Here is a 20,718-nt window from a genome sequence, read left to right as displayed (position 1 = left end):
TGGAATGAAAATCTGGTAATGTATGGGAGTAACTGATGATCAGCAATTTGCTCCTAAATGCCAGAAAACAGATGAAAATGGTCGGACAGACAAGTTTTTTACATGTTTTATCTAAACAATTTGTTCAAACAACAGTTTTTGTCCATTTTCCAGCGTTTGGGAGCAAATTGCTGACTTGCTTGAGGTTGCCTTTCCCCGCCGCAAGCACTGCGATCAGTGTGGCCTGAAATACATGCAGGTGACGTGTACAATGAGGCTACTTTGCTAATTATGCATACCCTTTAAAATGCGTTTTGGCAGCCTGACACACCTGCGTCCGCAACACCACCCTAGTTATGCACGCCCCTTAAACTGCGTTTTGGCGGCTTGACATGCCTGCGTCCGCAACACCACCCTAATTATGCACGCCCTTTAAACTGCGTTTTGGCGGCTTGACACGCCTGCGTCCGCAACACCACCCCCTGTTACCACCCACAAACGGCACTATCTGTTACTCAAAGTAGTGACCTGATAGTGGCTTACGAGCAACCAAAATCAGATTGCAAAGACTAGATTGCGCACACGCACTGCGAATTATACGCATGCGCAGACAGGCAAAAATCGCTCACAGCGAGCGAGCGCACCTTAGCGACCGGGTCTGAATCAGGTCCTAGGTGCAGTACACATTGCATCCATACCACACATGGGAATTATTATCAGACACCACTACGCTGGGCTGGTTACACCTAGAGGAGGAAGACATGCTTATGGTGCATACACACGGTCAGATTTTCTGTCAGATCTGAACGATAACGATTGTAAAAATCATTCAATCGTTCATATCTGAACAAAAATCTGACATGTGTGACTGCAACGATGAACGATGCGCATTCCCGCTGGTCAGATAACGATATCTGACATCTGATTTGTTTGCAGTCAGATTTGGATGATTCCATTCATTTTAATACTGTCTGAAATCGTTCAATCGTTCAAATCGTTGGTAAAATCGTTCAATCGGTCATCTGACATATCTGACCGTGTCTATGCACCATTAGACTTCACCTTATAATGACCAAAAACCAACAACAAAAAATTCTGATACTATAGGAGGTGTCATTAGTATGTTCTGTGACTTGGCAAATATGGTCTAAAATAAACAAATATGCAGACTCAGCTTCTATAAACTTTATCCTCTAATAAGTCAGACATGTTACATACAGTTGTATATGTATATCCAACATAGTAACTACCTCACTGCTACTATTCATTACGTGGGTCTCCATTCCTCCTCAGCATTAAGCAAACACATGACCAGATGCCCTGAGGGATGACCATGGACCATCGATAGTTAGCAATCATTGATGTTAACTACTGGTGATTGATGGTTTTGCCATCGATGGCAGAGTTCCAATGGTTCTCTGCCATCAATGGCAGACTAGGACCTGCTGAGTGCCCCACCCTCGGTGGGCCGCTAAACCCTGCACCCTGATTCTGAAATACCTGCCAGCAGTGGTGGCCATCGAGTGGTGCAAGCCATTGATGGTTCACCAATAGAACCATATTTAGGTGACCATCAATGGACTACCCACCAATGGCCATTCGTAGATGCCCAGCAGGAATTGCTGCCTGGCTCTGATGTATCCTTTCCATGAGGCTGCTACTGATGATCTCATCCACGGGTCAGAGAAGCATGTGATGAGCTCCATCAATCAGAGCTCAGCACATGGCTCTCTGACCTTTTGTGGTGTCTCATGGGTCTTACTCAGCTCCGAGATATGCACTGCACTTGTGCAGGGCACTCAGTGTTAGGGATGGACATCAGAAACCCACCATCAAATGACGGCTGGGCTTCCAACATCAAAACTTTAATGCGATGGTAGGTAACCATTGCATCAAAAGTATTGGATGAAAAAAAATGATATTCGCATGTGCAATAGCCCTATTTCAGGGCTGCTAGGGGATGGCGCTGGGGGTGAGATGGGTGGGATTGCTCGTGGAGCAAGATGCCCGATGCTGAGAGCTGCAGGCAAGGACAGTGCAGCTCTCAATATTAAAAAAAAAAAATCACACCATCGAATCGTTACCATTTGATGTCGACAAACATCGGAATTCTGCCATCGAATGGTAAAAACACTATCATAGCATGAAACACATTGATGGTAGGCAAACATCGACCGTCGATGTCCATCCCATGCCCCTGGTGCCTCTCTCAAAGGCACGAGGGGGCAAGTCGCCCGCTTGCCCGCCCTGTTCCAGCACATATGCAGGTCACACACCACTCACTTGATGCCCTTTTGCCCAAAGGTTTAAAGCAACAACTGTGCTGGACAGATTAGAGTAGTTTCCTCTAAATGGAAGACTAAGGACCCAACACATAAACCAGAGGTTCCCAAAATCCGCCATTACAGTCCACATTTTAAGGATATCCATGTTTGAGCACAAGTAACTTACTTAATACCTCATGTGCCCATGTGCATTCTCCATACAGGGCCCCCTCCTCTCTCCCCGGCGGCCGACTGACGCGACTGGCTGGCTACCGCAGAAGCAGTACACTCTGGGCACTAGAGTGTGCCTGGAGTCTACTGCGCATGCGCAGAACGCCGGAAAAATGTCCGCAGCGGCCATTTTCCAGTGTTCTGTGCAGCGCTGACACCCGACTCGGGACCACGGACAGGTGAGTTTTAAATTATATCAGTGCAGGGTGTGTGACGCGGGGGCCCCCTGGGGCCGGGGGCCCCGCACACTCGGCACCCATTATAGATATGTCCCTACGTGGTCCTCAAGGCTCCCTAACAGTTCAGGTTTTAGAGATATCCATGCTTGACCACAGGTGAGTTAATTAGTGCCTCTGTTAATTTGATTTAACCACCTGTGCTCCACCATGGATATCTAACAGAGGCACTAATTAACTCACCTGTGGTCAAGCATGGATATCTCTAAAACCTGATGAGTTTAGCTAGTGGAGCATGATAATAGAACTTGTGTGGTAACACAGCAATTGTAATGTAGTCCCACCTCCACCACATGCTCCTAATGTAAAACATCGATCTGCGCGTCCCCGCCCGAAATCCTGCGGAGGCAGGATTTGCATAATCAGAAGGCGTGGCCGGCCCCCCATCCCACCAGCAGTCTGACAGCAGAAGGCGTGGCGAGGGCGTGGATTGCCGCTGCCGGGGCGGAGTTACATGCCGGGGGCGGGCTGCTCTCCCCCTCCCAGTCTCAGACATGTGTGAGCAGGCAGCCCGGTACTGCAGGACTAGCGTCCACAAGCTCCTGCAGCAGCAGCAGTCTCAGCTCCGGGGACTGGACGGGCTACTCCGCTGGATCGTCACCAAGATGAGCGACAAGAGTCAGCGGGAGATGCAGGTGGAGGAGGCGGTGACAGGGGCGCAGGACATGCCCAACCCGGGCACCAGGAGGGGCATCTCTGTCATCCTGGATGTGAGTAACGGAGCCGGGCACAGATACGAGGCACACACACCTGCACCGTGAGCCTGTACATGTACAATACACATATGTGCATGCTCTGTCCTCTCTATGTAGTTATAGGCTGACACCAATGTAAAGTCATATGCACGTTAGAGATTTAAAAGCATTTATTTGACAGATGTGTGTGAGATAGAGCGATATATATATATATTATAATATAGACATACCATGGTGAGGGGTTTAAAGTATATACTGCACAAAAGGAGACAGTAGTCTCTATAGGACTATTAGTCATTAAATTGTTATAGTTCATTACTGTTATCTGATGCTAATATTGTAAACTGTTTCCTATAGTGCAGCTGTAGAATGCACCATGAATAAAGTCCTAAAGGGACAGTATACACAGTATAAAACCTCGCTAAAGTAATAATAAATAATATTAAGGATATTATTACTACAGAAGTACATTTTTTATTTTTTTGACACTTTAAAAAAAATCACTTACAATTTATTCTCCCCTAAGGAAGTGAAAGACCCATCCTCAGCATTCCTGAAAGTATTTTATTTATTGTAATGTGGGTGAATAAATACAGCTCTCCGAGCATTATACAGTCCCACTTGTTTGGGTCTACTTGGATTTAAGGCTCCCAAGATGCAGATTACTTTACATGACAGGCAACTGGGAGGTACCATAGATTCTGTACTAGTGTATTGGAGCAGGTGTCGTAGATCCTGTACTAGTGTATTGGAGCAGGTGCCGTAGATCCTGGGTATTGGAGCAGGTCGCACAGTAGAATATCTCTGGGCAATGAAACTGTGGTAGAATTTATTTTGTCACTTTGAAAGCGAGCACTTATTTACCTGAATGTTGTACTGATGCTCGTAAAGTGAAATCCTCCTTTTATACTATGATATATACATATTTATAACCCTCTTCCTAGCTACACTCTTGACACGAGCAGTACGGCTGACTAAATATAGACTGTCACAGTATGGCGACTCTGCATTATATATGTCATATAGCTTAATATTTATATCACCATGGAAATCATAGGGACTGGGATGATCATGTTCATTTTATTCCGGAAAAAGAATGTTGTAACTATATCATCTACAATCTCAAATGGAACGCCCTATTGTGTTTAATTGGGAATGAAGGGGGTTAAATGTCCATATAACTAGAGTCCTGCTACTTCCAAATAATCAGTCCTAAAGGGCCAATAACTCGCCCCAGGCTGCGTGCTGGACGCTGAATCGTTAGCTTGATATGTGCTCCTAATCAGCCTCAGTTGACCAATGTGTGATCTTTTATTCTATAATAGCTGTGCAGGACGAAATCTCCTTAGACAATACAGTGTAGACGAGACCTCTATAAGCGATTTTTCCCACAATATTAAAAATAATTTTTACTTTTTTATATCCAGTTTTATCCCCACAACCTTACCCCTGACGTGCCTTATTTCTTGCATTGTTTAGCAGTGCTCTTCACAGTGACTGCAGTGGGAGCTGTGTATATGACATAACCTAGCAGCACCAGTATGGGGGAGATGTAGCAATCCTTGGAGAGAGGAAAGCAACTAATCAGCTTTGAACCGTCATTTATCTAACGCACTATATGAAATGACAGTTGCAGAAGCTGATTGGTTGCTCTAGGCAACTGCTCCACTTTATCTCTCTCCAAGGCTCGATACATCGCCTCTTGAGGGTTTTCATACCGGTCACACAGCTGCAAGGGGTGTCCAGTATGCATTTTATACTACAGACTGGGGGTTAATTATCCCTTGTAACGTGCAAGTTTCATTTTAAAATAAAGGAAGTTACTTTTTGGAAGATATTCCTCAAAGCCACCTGCGTTTTACCTTACCTGCCGGTTACACAATCCCCCAATGGAACACTTGAGTCATAGGACGTGACTTGCTTTATGGGTGGCATTGAATTCAGCGCAATGTGCCGCTGCGACATTCATCTGCGAACAGGGCCGCTTAATATACAGCAGCCCATCACCTACAAGGGACAATGATCAATGTTACTGGCCACATAGTGCAATCATCCGACCGTTGTGGAGGCATAATAAATTCTGCTTTATGTTCTGTTTTAGTGACAGCAAAAGTCTACCATCACTATTCTCCAATATATGGATATATTATACAAGACAGTTTATATATTTGTATTACTTGTGCATAAATGCTAAACTAGGGCTGCCATCTGGATATAGACTTAACGTCTTCAATATGACACAAAGCTGCACTATTAAAACATGGCCGTAGAAATCCCTGAAGTCAGGAAGCCAAAGCTGCTATGTACATTGGCTGCTGGGGCTGATCTTTTGGGAGTCACTTGTATTGATGTCAATGAACACACATGATCCCTGGCTCCTTCATAGATTCTGCTGGCTCCTGTATCTGACTGACAGGCTGCTAAAATCTACATTTCTTTGTTCAAGCCTGCAATAAAGTATTTGCCTTTAAGTCAAAGTTCCACAACCTTACTTACATCTGTTTCTTACTTGCCACCGTTGTTGGCTCTTTCTGTTTTATTGCGTACTGGACAGGGTATAATGCTCTTATATACAAGGTTCTCTCACAAAATAAAATCAGATTGGTGGGGAGGGCATAAAATCGGATTTAGTCACTTGGAAACAACAGCTGCAATTAGAGTGTGGAATAACTGAGTGATATATGATTGTGTACGAGCAATCTCCAAGTTCAGGTTGCAGATTTGACCAACCTAATTATTATCTGAGTATCCCATAGATCAGCTCCCCGATTGATCACGTCGGTCTGGGAAGGCAGCCAGAGGTCTGCGATCCATGCATTGATAATTTTGTGCATTTTATTTATGGTCTTGTTTAATTTTTTTATTTATGCTTAATTAGCATTTCCGTAGCTGCATAAATCACTTGATTGACATGCCTATTTATACAGGGATATCTGTATAATGGCCTCTCCATTTTTTTTGCTTCTGCTTTCTAAGTAAGTAGCCTGGCGTAGGATATTGCTACATAATGAGTGGAGCAAAAAACGTTTTAGTGTTTTGCTTGTATTAATAAATGAATTACTCTCTTTTAAAGTGCTATAGGTAATTGGAACCCATGAGCACAGCCTCGTGGCAGTGTCGTATTGTCCTCTCTGTCAGCTGGGATGTTACTGTCAGACGTAGATTGGAGCTCGTTATCTCTCCAGTACAGTGAAGTTAATGATGTACTTACCTGTCAGTAGCGCTGCGAGATGCGGTTTTGGCAAAATATGGCATGCACTTATCTGGTAGCTTTAAGGGGAAAAAAAAATCTGTTATGTGGGACTTGAACTGTCAACCCTTTATATAATTACTGGAGAAGCCTTGCCATGGAAAAAAAAACACTTTGTTTTAAAGATATCAGGAATATTATTATTTTATATGTTTTGTCTTGGTTTCCTGTGGCAGGGATCAAATTAATAAAAAAATAAAATTAATTAAAAATAAAATCCCTCTATTGAAACCCATATGGCCGAGGTTCCCAAACTCTGCCATTACAGTGTCCTGTTTTAAGGCTATCCATGCTTGAGCACAGGTGACTTAATTAGTACGTTAGTCAATTTGATTTAACCATCTGGGCTCAAGCATGGATATCCTTAAAACCTAGACTGTAATGGCAGAGTTTAGGAACCTCTGCCATGTGGTATCTGTAGTGTGGCAGTTTAGCCCATCGCTATTTGGGAACTGTAAGGGGTGGTACACCTAAGGGTGATTTCTTTAGTACTGAAAGTAGTCTAGCATTTTTAAAAGGTGCCAACCGGGTCCCGTTCACCGCATAGGAAGAGCTGGTGCTTGGAGTTGAGCTCATCTCCAAGTGCCGGCTCATGACGTGATGCCGATGTTATCGACCCTGCATTCGTGAAAGGGGTCTCAGCCATACCGCACCCTGGGTGGGCTCGTGAGCAAAATCCCGGGTGCGACCCAGCATTCTGATATGAAAGGGGTATGAGCGATGCCTGTCAAACACCTGATAGTCCGACAGATGGCACCTTTTAAAAATGCTAGACTACTTTCAGTACTAAAGAAATCACCCTTAGGTGTAACCATTAATATTAGAAGTAGTTACCGGGAAAGCTCAGCATGTTAATGGATGCTGACATGAAAAAAAAGATTTCTCTTGTACGGACACCATTATGGTTCAGTAGTTGTTACCAATAGTATATCTCTAGCTATACAGAGATTACAGTGGCTCGGTCAAACTAAAAACATAAACATTAAAGGTGCGTACGCACTGGGCGATTTAAAATGAAAGATTAAACGATTACGATATCTTAATCATTCATTAATGGCTCAGCAATCGTTCTGTTCGATGTCAAAAACGACCAGCGATGCACGCTCCCGCTGGTCATTTTCGACATTGTTCATCTTTGGTACATGCTGCCCGATGTGGACGATAATGTTATCGTTATCGTTCAGTTTGTACATTTTGATTGTTTACAAAATCGTTTGAAAAAAGGTGTACTTGGTTGAAAAAGATCAAAGATTGATCTTGAAAGATCAGCGATATCGTTCAGGTTGCAGATCGCCTAGTGTGTACGCTCCTTAAGTAGACATTCCGGTGCAGTTAGCGCCGATACGGATCATGTGCCTGGGTTTGTTCCTATACAATTACGTAACATGAATGTGCACTACTTGCTATATTTGTGCATTCCACATACAGTGGTTTTAAATTCTAAGTAGATTTCATTATAGTGCTTCCAGGAACATGTGAATGACTTGAATTGTATTGAACGGTGACAGGGAGGTGGCTTTGGGGACGCACAGTGGGCCTGATTCAGACCCGCTCGTGAGCGCTCGCAAGCGGGTCGATGTTGGCCCAGTGCACATTCACACGACCCGGATAGCAACGGGCAAGCCGTCGCTATGGGTCTCGCTACAAAGGGGGCGTGCTGTCAATGGTGAGTGACAGCACGCCCCCTTTGGTGGGCGTGCCGGGGGCGTGGCTTGCCAGACGCCTACCGTCTGGGGCCGGCCCCTCTGACATCACAAATGATGTCAGTGGGAGTGCTTTTGACTCTGATAGAGCCAAAAACACTCCAGGGCTTGCGGCAACGAGACCCTACCACAAGCCCGATGGTGTTGACCATCGCGACCATCTTCCTGGCCGCTCGCTATAGCTGTGGGCGTCCGGCTCTGAATCAGGGCCAGAGATTGTCCGTCATATGGGGGTGTTATGGGATTGCCACATGCGGGTCACTGAAGTGGTTGGGGAAACTCTGATGCCTAATCGCTAACATCAGAGGCCATACCCTGACTGAGAATCTGCACCTAGCCTATGGCTGGTGCAAGTTTCAGTGGTGCGATCTATGGTTACGTCTAAAGAGGCACAAAGTGGACATCTCAGCCCTTGCACAGTCAGACGCACGCTTGCACACCTGGGGAGGGGCTTGTAGCGGTGTTTGCATATAGTCACAGAAGCCACACCGGCACCAGACACACACATGGACCCTGCACCGTCTGATTCACAATCAAGCTACTGTGAAACGCATGTCTGTAACATATGGAGCTCAGGCTACGTACACCAGGGGTTGCCAGACTTTTGGACTCTGTGAACTACTTTTAAAGATAAAAACCTTCAGTGACCTACCAAGCCCGAAAAAGGGGGTGTGGCATGCAAAAAGGGGGCTTGACCTCGCAGCAAGGGGCATGGGGTCTATCCTGTTGAAATCACATATAGTATCCCCAATTCAAATTACACCCAGCAGTAGCACAATCTTATTCACATTACACCGAACATAGGGCCTGATTCAGAGCCGGACGCTATTTGCGCTCGCTCGTTCAGAAAATAGGGGTGGCTATTCAAATGAACCGTTCGCTCTTTGCGGTCTGTTCACACCTCTATGTCTGAACAAGCGAACAAAACTTGCGGTCGTTTTTTGAAAAAATACGCCCCCTGGCCGCTCGCATCCTACGTCATGTCCGCTATTTATTAGATCAATCGAGTACATCGACCAGGGTATGAACTGCTCGCTATTCTTGTGGTTGGTTTTTGCTACCACAATTTTGCGAGCAGTTCTGGCTATAAAATAACCCAGTGACGTGGTCAATGACGCTGCTGTATTAATTATGCACACCCTTAAAACGCCCGTTTTGACCTTTAAGCACGCCTGCGTTCGGATCTCCACTCCCCGTTTTCAAGCACCTTCCCCTGTTACCACCCACATACGCCTCATTCTGTCACTCAAAATAGCATGCATTCGCTATTTAGCGAACAAACGATTTTCGGTCGCAATGACTGGTTCACGCATGCTTTTTAAAATCCGTATGCATGCGCAGTTGGGCAAACATTGCTCGGCGCGAACGAGCGGCCGCTTACGAGCTGCTCTGAATCAGTGCCATAGTGCCACTGATTCACATTACTCCATATAGTAGTGTCCATTATTCATGTTATGACACACAGTAGTGCCCCTTATACAAAATGCCCCCAGTAGTAGAGCCACTTATGCAGACCTCCTTTAGTACTGCTCCTTATGCAGTGCCCCCAGTAGTAGTGTCCCTTATTCATGTTACGACACAGTAGTGCCCCTTATACAAAATGCCCACAGTAATAGTGCCCCTTATGCAATGCCCCCAGTAGTAGAGCCCCTTATGCAGTACCTCCTGTAGTACTGCCCCTTATGCAGTGCCCCCAGTAGTAGACCCCTCTCCCAGTGCAGAATTGCCTTCACACCCCTGTGCAGAACTTACCTGTCTTCACGTTGGGCAGGCTGCACCGCTCCACGCTGTCACTCCCGCTGCTGCTGACTGGATCCACCAGGCACACAGGCTCCTCTGATCATTTCAGAGGCCAGTGTTCCTAGTGATACAGTGCGTGGTTGACGTCTTGAAGTCATCCACGCACTGCATCACTGGGAATACTGGCCTTTGAAATGATCAGAGGTTAAATACAGGCAAGTTGCACGCGATCTGCCGACGGGAGATCCGCGAGCTACCAGTAGATCGCGATCCCCGTTTTGGCCAGGTCTGAAGTACACACAGAGCTGAAGGCACAAGTTAATAATCCTGATTTTTAAGGATTAATAAAACTCAGTTGCGTAGGCCGCACAGGTGATTGTCAGTGATTGGCAGCAATACGTAGATAGGAAATGGCAATGGGATTAATTTTCATAAAGCAATGCTTTCAGTGTCTGGCAGATTTAAGCATAATTTGCAGAAAGGAAACAGAGTTGAAGAGACACAGGTTAGTATGCACAGAGGAGAAGGTTGCTGTAGGAAAATACAGAGGAACATGTAAGGATCTGTATATAGCCGGTCTGTTGTTTTTAATTGATTTATTTGCATCCGGGAAACCCCTACGGTACCCAGAGACCGCTGTTGTGTATGGGATCGCTCCTGTAGGAGCTGGCGGTGGACAGCCATGGGCGGTCCCTGGAGGTGCCTGGGAGGCGGCTTGAACTGATCGTAGAAAAAGGCCGCCTCATGGTGCACCCCTGATTCAGGCCCAGTATGAGGTTATTTAACCACCAAGAACAATCGCTGCAGAAATGATCCCACAAGACGCTCTTCTCTCCAACCCCTACTGCACAACATGAATTCCCACGGCCAGTGAGCCACAAAATCCTCCATATTTACCTGCATATATGAGTTCTGTAGTCTCAGCATTCTCAGGTTTTAGTCACGGCCTAGTACAGGAGAAGCCAATAGTCCCCGCTCAGCCTGCTATCACAATAATGGGCCATGTCTGTGCTTTTTATCCAAGATGGGTTAATCAGGGCTTTATGTATGTAATATACGCATGGGTGGTGGTTTAATAGAACTATTGGGAGATTTTATCGTCCATGTGTTACCCTGAGACTTATTACAAATAAACATATCAACATTCTTTTATGTCTCAGTTCCTCTTACAAACAGTATAATCCGTGGTAGAGCAGTGCTCAGATCTGAAATCACACCATTTAGCTGAGAGACAGACAAAAAGAAAAGGGAAAATGATTTATTATCTATACTAATATAATAAGAACCTTCTGTCTTGTCTGTTTGTTCCAAGTTGGCACAAAAACTACTAAAGTGATTTTTATTGTGAAGTGGAAACTCCTAGCGATAAGCTGCACTTTGTTTCTTTCAGTACTTAAAGTGGTCCTAGAGACGTGGGAGAACTCCTGACCGACCCCCCTTAAACCCTCCCCTGAGTTACACAGGCTGACTTGAGGTGCCTGTGTAAATTCAGTTAAAACATTTTTTGTCTCCCATAGTTCATGTTTGTCCCCAAAAAATTATATCTACAGTACCCACCTCTAGTCCATTTTTGGCTTGAGGAGCCTGCACACTGCACACGCCAAGTGTCTAGCGTCTGGTTTTTCCTTTATTGCTCGTCTCTCTGATGTCACATTGAGATAATACATACCTCAGTTTCTTTCTAGGTGACTATGGGCCTGATTCAGCAAGAAACACACGCAATCGATTGATTGTTGCGTTCTGAGTATGCATCGCAGTGCGCAAACTAGCTATTGCGATCGGGACTGCAATCGCTGAGGCTACACAGACCCCTCTCACTGTTTGTGGATGGTGATGGGCGGGGTGGTCGGGGAAACGCAGCCAAAAGCACTCCAGGGCTTGCGGCAGACGAGACCCTACCACAAGGGTCTCATCGCAAGCCCGATCATTTTGGCCGTTCGCTATAGCTGTGGGTGGTAACCCACAGCTATGCGACCGGCCAGGAGATCACTCTTAAAAAAGATAAGGATGGCCCTGATTCAGAGCGAGCGCTCTGTCAGAGCGTCCGGCTCTGAATCAGGGCCTCAGTGCAGAAAAGTAGCAAAATCATCTAGTACAGAATATACAATATATATCACGCTAGAGCATTAACACATAAATGCTAGGGCACAGAATGTAGAAACCTCAATTCCCAATATGCATTAGATCAGGGGTTCCCAACCACGGTCCTCAAGGCACACTAACAGTCCAGATTTTAAGGATAGCCATACTTGAGCACAAGTGACTTAATTAGTACCTCAGTTATTTTGATTTAATCATCTGTGCTTTAGCATGGATATCACTAAAACCAGGACTGTTATACCCCCTTTTCCACCAAAATTCAGGGTCTGACCCGGAGTTGGAACAGGGTTCCTATCCGGATCAGACCCGGAATTTTGCCGGCGCCGACTCGGAATATTCCCGAGTCGGCGCCGCTCACACCGGAGTCGGGTCTGCATAGACCCGGCTTTTCCGCCGTGTAAGTGGGCGCTTGGAGATGACGTCATCTCCAAGCGCCACTGAAGCCGGACCAATCGGCCGCTTGCAGCGCACTCCAGGTCATCATGACCCGGAGTGCGCCATACACACAGCAGGGTTGGATTGCCGGGTCAACGATCTGGCGAACCAACCATCTCCCCTTTTACACCAGGGAGCTGCCCGGGTTAACCCTTCAGTAACCCGGGTTTTAGCTCCGGTGTAAAAGGGGTATCAGTGTGCCTTGAGGACCGAGGTTGGGAATCACTGCATTAGATAATCATATATACGCAGCATCAAGCAAAATCCAACCATAGTCTGACTCACAATCAATAAACCTAACATCATATTTAGATAAAGTATGCTCATCCGGCGGCAACTTGACATATGTAGATTGTAGATAAGGGAGATATTTTGTTGGGGGAATGAGGAAAAGGTCAGAGAGGCTGATAAAGGGGCTTTCCATGCCACCCTCCGCACTACACACCCCATTCAGAGTGAATGCTTTGCGGCCATGCTAAAGTGCAATACAGATGTCATGTTTGCTGCAGTCGCGCAAAAAAAACCCTCTCGGCGCACCAGGCCCCGTGAGACTCTGCTAGTGCCGAGCGTCTTTTTTTTTTTTCCCCAAAAAATGTGCCTAAGTCGCACTGTCATGTGACTAGGACGCACCAGCAGACTCTGCTGATTAATTTGACACTTGTATATCTGTGTGTGACTCAGTCTCTGAATCTATATACGAAGTGCTACAATGTAGCGGCTGCAGTTTTTTTTATTCCAAGTTCTTTTGTGCTTCATATACAGACTCAGGTGCACAAGTGTCACACATCAGATTAATCAGTACAGTCTATTAGTGTGTCCCAGTCACATCACAATGCTACTTACGCACATTTTGGATGAAAAAAGACGCCCAACGCTAACAGAGTTTCACGGGACCTAGTGGTTTGCTCACGCCAGGCCATTCGCGCTGTGTGGCATAATGAGGCTAGATGTATGAGGACGAATCTGTATGCTGTCAAAGAAGCTCCTCCCTCTAACATGGCAACATGCTTTAGTGGAGTGATATAGTGTTCCCTCTAGCTTCGGCAGCAGGCAGGGTGCCAGAGCTAGAGAGGGCAATCTTGTGCGCGCGCCTAAGGCGCGCGCCCAAAAAAGGGGCGTGGTTATGAAAAGGGGGCGTGTCTATAAGACGCATCCCCATTTCATCATACTTGGGGGCGTGCCCGGCGCTTACGGACATGCCGGGCAGCCCCCAAGCGCTGCAGAAAGGGAGAATAGATGCCAGGCGCATGCGCCCGGCGTCTATTCTCCGGCGGTGACCGGATCACCGCATGTTTGCCCATCCGCGTGACGCAGTGTCCCGCGGGTGAGAACGGCTCCCGCAGGCTGTTAGGGCAGGGCGCTTTTTGCCCTCCTCCTGGAGGGCAGGGTGCTTTTTGCCCTCCAGAAGGAGGGCAGGGCGCTGCGCCCCGCTAAAACAGCCTAGCGGGAACGCTAGTGATAGACCATAGGGATAGTGAACATGGGGGTCTATTTACTAAGCAGTGTTAGGAGAAGTGATAAGGTGCCAGCCAATCAGCTCCTAACTGCCATCTCACAGGCTGTGTTTGAAAAACGACAGTTGGGAGCTGATTGGCTGGCACCTTATCACTTATCACTTCTCCTAACACTGCTTAGTAAATAGACCCCATGGAGAGAGAGAAAGTAGCATCCAAACAGCTCCCAGCTGTCATTTTTTAAATACAGCCTGTAAAATGACAGAAGCTGATTGGTTGGTACTGATCTGTCAGCAAGCTTTGATACATCTCTCCCATATTTAGTTAAGCATAAGCTCTCTATTTTCATGAATGTTAGTCAGCAAAGTAATGTACAGCCTTTAATATTAAATACCAATGTGAAATAGTGCTTTGACTTGCTTTATAATATCATTATTCAAACCATATGGTTCCATCACACTTAAGTGTCCTCATGCTTTCCTTTCGCAAAAGCCGTCTCTATTCAACTCTTAGGCAGCTAATAAATTCTCTAAATGTCAGTTCCGCTTCCAGAAACGACATGAGATTTATTCTGCTGAACTGAAGCTGGTTTATTAAAATTTATAGTAGTTTTTTTTTTTTTAATCTATGTTGTCTAATTATATTCTTGTCTCAGATCGTTTTCCCAAGATCTGCAAGGCTGCTAATTTTCGCATCCTGATATAGATAGTTGTTACTCCATATAAGAATGTGCATATGTAAGGTTAAATTATTATTTTTTTTCTAATCTACAAAGGCTACTGCAGCTACATTTACAGTATGCATTCGGCTAGAAGGCCCTATGGGATGCAGTCAGGAAGACGACTGTCGAAATACTGACCGCCGGCTTCCCGACTGTCAAATCCCGGCAGGGTACTAATGACAGGCATCGAAATCCCGACCCCTGTCATTATAATTATACCTATGCCGAGAGCCCAGACATCAGGCAAACCGAACGAAGGTAAGGGGGGGGGGAGGGTTAGGTTAGGGGCTCCCGGGGGGGGGGAGACTCAGGGTTAGGCACCCCCACGGGAGGGTTAGGCTAGGGGAAGGGGGGGTTAGTGTTAGGCACCCCCGGGGGGGAGGTTAGGATTGGGCACCCCCCCTCCCGGGAGATTTAGGTTTAGGCTGCGGGGACGGGGAGGGTTAGGCTTAGGCACTTAGGGGGGGTTAGGCACTAGTGGGGGAGGTTAGGGTTAGGCACCCCTAAGGGAGGATTAGGGTTTGGGGGGGTCCCCTGTCAAGATTTTCACTGCTGTCGGTCAGCCGGCATCTGTATTTGAACCTGCCGGAATTCATACTGATTCCAGCCCTATATGCTGTGTGTATGTATATGTGTGTGTGTATGTGTAATATATATAATGTGTGTGTGTGTGTGTGTATGTATATGTGTGTGTGTATGTGTAATATATATAGTGTGTGTGTGTGTGTGTGTGTGTGTATGTATATGTGTGTGTGTATGTGTAATATATATAATGTGTATGTATATGTGTGTGTGTATGTGTAATATATATAATGTGTGTGTATGTGTAATATATATAATGTGTGTGTGTGTGTGTGTATGTATATGTGTGTGTGTATGTGTAATATATATAATGTGTGTGTGTGCTAATAAGTTGTAAGGTTCCTTCACTGTGCAAATAAATAAGTTGTGTGCTAACATTATTTTGGGGGCGGATTATTCATTTAATTTCCACAAGTGCAAATGTTCCGATCCTTCCCAACTAATCCCTTAACTGCACCTAATGGGTCACAGATGAGTGATAACCCATATGCTGAATCCGCTCATAAATATATTGTCTTTTCTATTTTTACCGTTTTTCTTTTATACAACTTTTATTTTATGGGCTTTATGTCCTGATATAGGGGCCCATAGCAACTACTTTCCAGTAGTGCAGCCAGGTCCGAACCCAAAGTAAAGTCATCTCCTCACTTTACGGGCTGTATCCCGACAATGGCCCCGTGTTAAATACCGCTGAGAGATTTTTTCCTTATTGCCGCAATATGCGTTGATCAGGAATTTTGGTTTTCAGGGTTGCCCCACATTTGTAAGTTGTTGGGACCCTGAGATATAAGGTTGGTGAAATTTAGTGTCCTTGTAGAAGTAATGATATTGCTGGAAATTTAGTTAATATTTAAATATTAATAGGAAGTATATTACATTTACATTAAACAAAAGGTTTAAAAGATTGTCTACCGCTTGTTAAATTAAATAGGCTGGAGCACTCTGAGTTGAAAGTGTGAACTTGCTCATATGGAGGCGTGTACGACACAACAGTCGTCTTTTATCAGATTGGCAGGAACCTCACATCACTAATCGGGTGTGATATAAAATGTTGACAATAATTTGGTCAACACCAAAAGGTCGACATGACAAAAGTTAGACGGTACAGAAGGTCAACAGGTACAAAAGGTTGACATGTTCAAAAGGTCAGTATGGAAATGGTCAACAAAATTTTTTTTCCTAACCCTAATCTTCACTCTAACCCTCCCCTTGGTGCCTAACCCTCACTGTCCCTCCTGGTGCCTAACCCTCACTGTCCCTCCTGGTGCCTAACCCTCACTGTCCCTCCTGGTGCCTAACCCTCACTGTCCCTCCTGGTGCCTAACCCTCACTGTCCCTCCTGGTGCCTAACCCTCACTGTCCCTCCTGGTGCCTAACCCTAACCTTAAAAACTTTTTTTTTTTTTTAAAGTGTCCACCATGTACATGTTGACACCACAAAATCATTGTCAACCTTTTGTATGGAACATCTCTAATCTGCGTGGGTGGAGGAATCTGCTCCATAAGCCCTTCCTAACGTAATCATGAGTGGCAAGATTACTGTCTCCCACAAGATCAGCAGACTCCTTTCCTGAAATATTCTGTGCTGCTTTGATTATTCAAAGCAGAGAGGCTTTTCTATTCCCACCCACTTCAAAATGATAAAGACCAGCTCTCAGGGCCGGATTAGCAATGGGGCGGATGGAGCTACAGCTCCAAGTCCACCCATGAAAACAGGCCCACACCAGCTGCTGTGCAGTGCTGCTGTATACAGGAAAAAAATGTCCTGCTACAGTGGCCTGGCAAGGGCCTTCCGAGGCAGCAGCCCGTCCCTCCGAATAGCCTCAGGCTGCTATATGCTTCCCTCCTCTTCCGACCTCCCCCGTGTCTCGGCCGCGGTCCGCTTCCCCACCTCCCCCTCTTCCGGCCACGGTGGATCAAAAGCGAGTATATTATGGCAGCAGCAGTGGGCGGCTTCTCTAGCTGACCTTGCGCTGCATACACAGTGACGCGGAGGCTCCCGCGCGCCGTATGAAGTTGCCCCCTGACAGCACTCAAGCAGCTGTTCTAACTTTCCTGGCCCAGCACACAGTGATCACAGAGAGCTCCTTGTAGGCAGCCCAGCAGGTTGTCTGATCCTCCAGACTAAAGGCCCCCATACATCAGCAATCTGAAAACCACAATTGAACAATTTGGTTGGACAATCTGACTAAAGGCCCCCATACATCAGAGATGGATTGCAGCAATCGTGCAATTTGCAATCGATTGTGTATAAAAATCTGCAATGTATGGGCTTCACAGATTGCAGATTGCAGATAAAAAGTGATTGGAATTGTTTAATCAGATTGTCCAACATGTTGGATTTCACAGATCGATTGGGGCTGTAGATTGCTAGTGTATGAACATGATCAGCAGATTTGCAGACCGTTACCATGAAAATTATGGGCCTTTCAAGATTGCCAGATCTGTGTTTGCTGCAATCGATCTGCAAATCACTGATAAAGATCTGTAGTGTATGGGCGCAGATTGCTCGATTGGGAAATCCTAAGATCGGGCAATAAATCTTCAAATTGTTCAATTGTGGTTTTCAGATTGCTGATGTATGGGGGCCTTAAGCCCAGAGAGTGACACTGTTTTGCCTAACTGTCTGTTCCTCATTCATACATACATACAGATCCCAAATGGTCCGGCACTACTCTTAATCAATGACTCACTGCCTCCGTGCCCTCTGCAAAAGTTTGTGCATGGTCCCAATATTCAGTGGCACTCGAGGTCTTTAATAATCAAGTAGTTTATTGGTCCACCAACGTTTCAGGGCTACAGTGCCCTTTTTTCAAGGTATCTGATACCTTGACAAAAGGGCACTGTAGCCCTGAAACGTTGGTGGAGCAATAAACTACTTGATTAACAAAGACCTCGAGTGCCGCTGAAGTGTGTGTGTGTGTGTGTGTGTGTGTGTCTCTGATGTCCTGGAGAAGTGCTGGGTTTTCCTGGGCAGTGACTGGGGGGGCTATTAATGTGCACAAAAGGACTTGATTCAGACCCGGTCGCTAAGGCGCAATCGCTCGCTGCCGGGCGATTGCTGCTTAGTTTGAATGCATATAATTCACAGTGCGCGTGCCCAAGCCTGTCTCAGCGATGGGGAGATGGGGAATCGTGCTCTTGTAGTACACAGACTGCCGGCTAGTTTGAGTGACAGATAGTGCCGTTCGTGGGTGGTAACAGGGGAAGGTGCTGCTTGTAAATGGGGGAGTGGTGTTGCGGACGCAGGCGTGTCAGGCCGCCAAAACTCAGTTTAATGGGCGTGCATAATTAGCAAAGTAGCCTCATTGTACACGTCACCTGCTTGTATTTCAGCCAGCACTGATCGCAGTGCTTGCGGCGGGGAAACGCAACCTCAAGGTCTGCGAGCAGCTCCGATGGCTCTCGATGTTACCGGTTAATCAAACAAATCCAGGAGATGACATGTATGTTGCGAGGGGAAGTCTTTATACACTAGCGAGCCACGCAGCTCGAGAGTTTAATTTAAATATCAGGCCCCTTTTTGCCAATGTGCGGCCGCATATTGCAAGCAGGTCTGGATGAGCTCCAAAGTGCTCCGTCTCAAGGGCGTGTTATGGGAGTTTGGCTGAAGTATTTGCGTACACAGACACAATGTCAGTCACATAGGAGACAATACTCCTGTGTAATAGAAAATCTGCACCTGCCATAGGGCTGATTCAAGTTTTGATGGTGCGACAGATAATGGCGTCTAATGGCTGTGGGGCTTATTCAGAGATGGACGCTAATGCGATCACAGCTACAAAATATGCTAATCGTTCCAAAGATCACTCGAGCATAGGGACGCCCACTGCTGCCTTCTTACCTGCGTACGACATCGCATTGCTGCGTAAATATCTGTAACAGACGCACATCGAGCAGCCATCTTGCCCTTTCGGCAGGTCTGGCCAGCCACAGACTCTGCAGTTCTCATGACACGCCGAGGGTCTCATGCTGTATATGAGATGGCAAGACGCACCTGTGTGTTTATGACCACTTCTTCCGGACACTGACTACCTGTCACTCACTTTGCGTATGGTTCTGCTGTGCATATGGAATTGCAAGATAATCTCAGCCGCCTGTGCAATGCGGCTTATATATACGCATGCGCAATCGCTAGATCTGAATAAAAATCGCCGTTGTGTCTGTCTCATGCTGAGAGTGTGCGTCCCAGTCCTTGCACATTTGGACGCAAAGGAAGGGCTTTGTAGCGGCATTTGCATAAAGTCGGAGGTGCGCAATTGCCAAGATATGCAGCCGTGACTACCTCTAAATCGGCCACTATGTGCTTTCCTCTTCTGTTTGTTGTATTATATACAAATAACAAAAGGAGACTAGTATGTAAGGGGTTACACGCATTGTCAGCTACTTACTGCACTATTTGGCACATTGTCCTTTTTTGTAGTTTTTAGATTGTGACCCAGGACGGCGGTCACACTTTTTGAGGATGGAAGTGTGGGCCTGATTCAGACCCGCTCACGAGTGGGTCGATGTTTGGCCACTGCGCATGCGCACGCTGGAGCCGGCTCCGACGTGCGCATGCGCGAGACCCGGCTAGCGATGGGTGCTCCGTCGCTCCGGGTCTCGCACCAAAAAGGAGCGGCTGTCGATGTTGATCGACAGCTCGCCCCGATTTGGAGACGGGCAGTGGGGGTGACTGGCAAAACAGAACGCCTGCCATTTGGGGGCGGCCCCACTGACATCACGAGTGATGTCAGTGGTGAGCTTCCCTGCTCTATTAAGAGCCAGAAGCTCACTGGGGCTTGCGGGAACGAGACCATACCGCAAGGGTCTTGTTGCAAGCCGCGAAGGTCGAGACCATCGCGACCATCACCTGGCTGCTCGCAATCGGTGTGTGGGTGGTCACAGCCCCATAGCTCCTGCATCTGGCTAGTAGGGTGCCTGGAACGTCACAGACCAAACCCCTTGTGCAGACCACACCCCTTATATCAGTAGCCACACCCCCATTGTGCTGGGCACACCTCCTGCGGCAGCTTACAATAGGCCCTTTATAAATTTCAGCTCCAGGCCCATATGGACCTTTAATCTGGTACTGCCAGCTCTTATAGACTCCTGCAAGACGACAGCTGATAATTCTTGTCAAACACCACTTACGGAGTATCCCCGTCTTGTGGAGCTGAGGATGGAGTGCTATATAAGTCTATTCTTCAAAAGGATTTCATATCTGCCTCTTGTACCTTTCCTCAAAACCATGGTGTGGGTTTAGCTGGGCTGATTTAATTCATTATTGGTCTGCGTGATTTTGACGGTACATACTACAAGCATGTATATGGCACAGCCATTTGCTATT

General features: G+C 46.4%; 1 protein-coding gene across 1 annotated transcript in view; it reads left to right on the top strand.

Annotated features, from left to right (window-relative positions):
• Nucleotides 1–3,204: 3,204 nt before the first annotated feature.
• NECAB2 (N-terminal EF-hand calcium binding protein 2) overlaps nucleotides 3,205–20,718 on the top strand; it is a 159,792-nt gene continuing 142,278 nt past the window's right edge. The window contains exon 1 of the mRNA XM_088458331.1: nucleotides 3,205–3,420. Within this exon, the coding sequence (XP_088314457.1) occupies nucleotides 3,205–3,420 (216 nt within the window). The remainder of the gene's footprint in view (nucleotides 3,421–20,718) is intronic.

This window comes from Taudactylus pleione, unplaced genomic scaffold, assembly GCF_031769625.1.
Source record: "Taudactylus pleione unplaced genomic scaffold, aTauple2 ptg000828l, whole genome shotgun sequence".
NCBI lineage: Eukaryota > Metazoa > Chordata > Amphibia > Anura > Myobatrachidae > Taudactylus > Taudactylus pleione.
This window is presented reverse-complemented; position numbering and strand designations above follow the sequence as displayed.